This window comes from Plectropomus leopardus, unplaced genomic scaffold (assembly GCF_008729295.1).
Source record: "Plectropomus leopardus isolate mb unplaced genomic scaffold, YSFRI_Pleo_2.0 unplaced_scaffold29241, whole genome shotgun sequence".
NCBI classification, from domain to species: Eukaryota; Metazoa; Chordata; class Actinopteri; order Perciformes; family Serranidae; genus Plectropomus; species Plectropomus leopardus.
Genome location: NW_024631870.1, coordinates 1 through 4,312, shown reverse-complemented (window position 1 = coordinate 4,312; position 4,312 = coordinate 1). Strand labels below are relative to the sequence as shown.

The following is a 4,312-nucleotide window of genomic DNA, read 5'->3' as shown; positions in this document are numbered from 1 at the left end:
GACTCTTAAAGCACAAAAAGTGCATTAAACCATTATTGGAGATACATGCTTAAATGTATCTCCAATTCAGTCTTAATTCTTCAGTGATGTGTATGATGAGGATTTGTTGCTATCTACAATGAGATGATAAAGATATCTCTATGTTTGTTTCACCCCAGGTCGAGGATAACGATGTACAGACGAGCGAACAGCAGCTCGCAGACCTGAGGAAACGCAGCACCACCATCGCCCCTCTGAAGCTACGACGTAATGCCCCCAACAGACCCATCACTGTGGAGTCCCTGTGTGACTGGGAGACAGATGAGGTGGAGCTTCTTCACCTTAAATTGTTGTTGTAGAAATAAGAAAAGGCAGAAATTGTCAAATATTTACAGCTGGGGTGTTTACTTCAGGCCCTTTTATTCAGACACACTAATGTTTCTTTTTGTTAATCTTTTTGGACATGTTTCTCATTTAATATTACCATCTAGGATTCTCTGGAAAGAGGTGAAAAGTTCACCCTAAAATCTAACTCATCTGAGAACTGGGACGTTATTTCAACTAATGGGGCCACAAAAACCTTCCCGGGAGTTTGCTTCCAGATCCCTCCACCTGATACAGAGGCCATTGACAAAGTGGACCTGTAAGTAATACAAGGTCGAAGTATTATGCAGCTGCAATAAACAGTGCAAGAATATGCCAATAATACTGTTTCTATTCACCTTTGTCCAATTCATTAGGTTGGGTCGTGAACTGGCAGACATCAAGAAGAGGAGAGCTGCTCTGGTGGCATCCCTGAAGAACCACAAAGCCGAGGTCTCCAGAGCCCAGCAAGCAGGTCTTTGTCTATAAATTAAATCCTTGAATATCCTAATTATGAAGTATTATTGGTTCTGTAAAACATAACGATTATTTACATTTAAGTTTTACATTTTTATGGTAGTACCGCAATCAGATTAGGCAATAAATTAACGTCCCTGTTTTCTCATTCAGCCCCAGTTTCATCTGGCCCAGTGGATCCCAAAGTGAGCGCCCTGTCTAAGCAGCTGGACAAGCTGGACAATGACCTGGCCAAAGCCGAGGAAAGCATGCTGAATCGCCTGCGAGCCCCACTGAACCCCAACGATCCAGCTGGAGATCTGGCCAAGAGGCTGAGGGAACAGGAGGTGAGAGATGTGAAGTCACACATACAACTGTGTTATTTATTTTAAACCGTAGACTGTATAAAATAAAGGACGTAGCTACCGTGATGTCACGCATTGGTTTGTGGGCAGCGGTTTTAAAGCCTCAAATTCAGCACTTCAGCTCTCAACATCTTGTTCTGTTTTTGTCTTTTTTTGGAGCTGTTGAGAGGTGAGGGGTGGATCTGATTCACAAACTGTCACTTAAAACAGTTCGCCCTTAAACATGTTCAACTTTAAGACCTAATAAATGGAAACATGTAGGCTACATTTTAGAATGAATAAAAATAGCTAAGAGACCAAAATTGTTAGTTGCGCCAGGCTGTGAACATATTTATTTCACTGTTGGGCATTTTAACATGGGGACTGACATTGTTTTGGAGCCCCCCTCAAGTGGCCACTCAAGGAACTGCATTTTTTGGCACTTAAGCATTGACTTCAGTTTTAAACCCTGAGGGTTGCCTCTTGATTTATCAGAGCTAAGGTTGATCCTGTTAAGCATGTTTCTGCCTTTATTCCTTTTGTCGGCTATGTCGATTAAACACCTCTAATTTATCAAATGTTTTAGACCACATGTCTTTTAAGGAGCTGCGTATACACAGTGATGATATCATGCAAAGTGTTGAAAAGTCTCTGAAAAATTTAAGACCATGAGTTTTTCTTTTTTTGAGATAAGTTTGATCAAAGAGGAGTTCTAGATGATTTGATGCCTAATATTTGATGACAATAGGCTCGGGTGGTATTATTTTTCATACCTTCATACCATTCTGACATTTTACCGGGGTATACAGTGTATGTATATGATGGTATAAGTATGAGACGCTCCAACAATCACCAGCCCTGGTTTGGTCAGGGAGACACCTCGGGTGTGCTGTGTTAGAACTTTTCTGAAATGGCACTAATTTGTAGAACAAAATTCTATACATTAGATAAAGCCAGTTTCCAAATTCTTGTTTAATTTTGTTCATGTATTAGAGCCAAAGGTTTTTCAAAAAGGATTTTTTTTTCACTTAATAAATCAGTAAATATGGTCAAAAGCCTATAAAAGTAGTTTGGAATAAAATGTTATGAAATCAGGCTGTAAATGGCATATTAACAAAGCCCTCTGAGAAAACCTTTTGAATATTGGTAGGAATAAAACTTAAGTGTTTGTATGTACGTGCTATGGAAGTTGAGGTTGTTGGCTCCTAGTAACTAAAGTATCATCTGTCCCTTTTAGGAAGCTAACAGGGCTCTGAAGGCTCTGGAGCAGCAGAGGCAGGCAGCTCAGGCCGAACTGCAGCCCCTGCTGGCCAAAGACCCCAACAGTTCTGCACTGGCCAACAAGAACAACAACATCGCAGAACTTGCTGACCTTTACACCAAGAAGTAAGTGTTGTTTATGTTTTGTTAGGGGGATCGAATTTATGCAGTGATTAGGGGGAGGGGTTTGTCTTCGATGAACATATGGATTGTCCCTCTTTTAAAACAACAGATTACAACTTTTCCCTTAAAGACTGCAAAAAATGATTTAAAAATATTTACATTAAAAATGCCTGTCATAGGTGTTCATCTGTCCGCCTTTGTTGAGCTCTGCTACGTAACTAAATAACCTCAGTATAATTATTAACACGTTTATCTTTTTTTGTTTTTTTTTTAGAGCAAATGCATCTCTTAATCTGGAGAACCAGATTAAGAAGGTGGACGGCCTCGTCTCTGGGTTTGAGAGAAACCTGAGTAATGATGGTCCAATCCCTGATATGCCGAATGCAATCCAAGCCCGTGCTGAGGACATTAAGGTGAGGAAATCTGCATTTGAAATCTAAGCCCTACTACACAAAAGGTGATGCTCTTTCTCAGAGATTTATTTTAGATCTGACAGATTTGAAATTGCATGTCTCCTTTGCTGTATTCAGTACCAGCAAAGGTCTGTGGCAGCGGCTCAGGACGACATGAAGAAGCTGAGTCAGGATCTGGACACCACGGAGCAGCTTTGCAGGTCTTTGCAGCAGGGTTACCAGCAGTACTGCCCTGAAATCCAGCGCCAGGGATCAGATGTCAAGCAGCTGCAGAACCGCTATGCTAACGTGGCCAACCAGCTGCAGGAGAGGTGAGAATCAAACCATGAGCAAATCAAGTCAAATCAGCTTGGTCCCCAAAGGAGTGATATGATGATTAAAAGGACAGAAAAGAAGAAGAAAAAAAAAACATATTGCAAACATATTTTGCTTTTAATTGTATATATTTAAAAAAAAGTCTTTGCTTCTTTTTTGAAATCCAGATAGCTTTGCCTTTTCAACGCTATAAAAAGTATTCAAATGAAACATAGATGGTCTCTAATGAGTTTGCAGTGACACTCAACTTATAACCCCCCGGGCTGTAAGTTGATAGGGTGCCGGTTGGCCCAATGACACTAAATTAAAGCACACTGGAAATTATTTCTGTACTTTAAATGTAGTGTATTAAAAAAAATCAACATAGAGCTTGTTTATATTTTTAAAAAGTGCCAGGGAGGATCTCCTGCCAGTAACCCAATTGCCCTCAAATCCTAGAAACACCCCTATGGTAACCAGACCACTGCATTGCTGCTGCAACTGGATGTGCTTTTTTGAAAAAGAAAAATTAACCGGCCCCCTGGTTATCTGTCACTTTGCAAAAGTTGCCCCCCAACAAGTTGAGTACTAGATGTATACAACTTTCCTACTGGCTTCAAACATACATAGGACCTACATTTTGTTGTTGTTTTGTTTAAAAAAAAAAAAAAGTTACTATTGCAAATAAAAAAAATACGTATATCATTATTTTGCAGAATGTTTCAGTGCTTTTACATGCAGTAGCTTGCAAAAAAAAGCAGTTTACACTGATATGATGTGTCAGGCAAAGGTCTAAGCTAATTATACCTCAGACTTAAATATATTTTAGGAAAGGGCACGAAAGAATTATATTGAACATATTGATAATTTCTCAGAGAGAAAATATTACAAGAAGCTGCAATCAAGAACCAGGAGTACCAGAGCACATCCACATCTCTCAAGTCCTTCCTGGACAACATGCCGAAAGACCAGATGGGCTACAATGCTAATCTGTCTGAGGTGTCTGCCAGGCAAAGCTCCCAAGAGGTGAGACTGTGATTTATTTATACATATGATTTGTTCTGTGTAATTCTGTAAAAA

General features: G+C 39.8%; 1 protein-coding gene across 1 annotated transcript; it reads left to right on the top strand.

The window, feature by feature from the left end:
• Positions 1–140: 140 nt before the first annotated feature.
• Positions 141–4,266, top strand: LOC121938356 (envoplakin-like; the record flags this gene model as incomplete). Its single annotated transcript, XM_042481616.1, has 8 exons — positions 141–305; positions 471–622; positions 720–817; positions 973–1,145; positions 2,380–2,528; positions 2,800–2,938; positions 3,056–3,249; positions 4,108–4,266. Coding segments are annotated over exons 1-8 (1,229 nt in total), but the record flags the coding sequence as incomplete, so codon positions are not given.
• Positions 4,267–4,312: the final 46 nt, after the last annotated feature.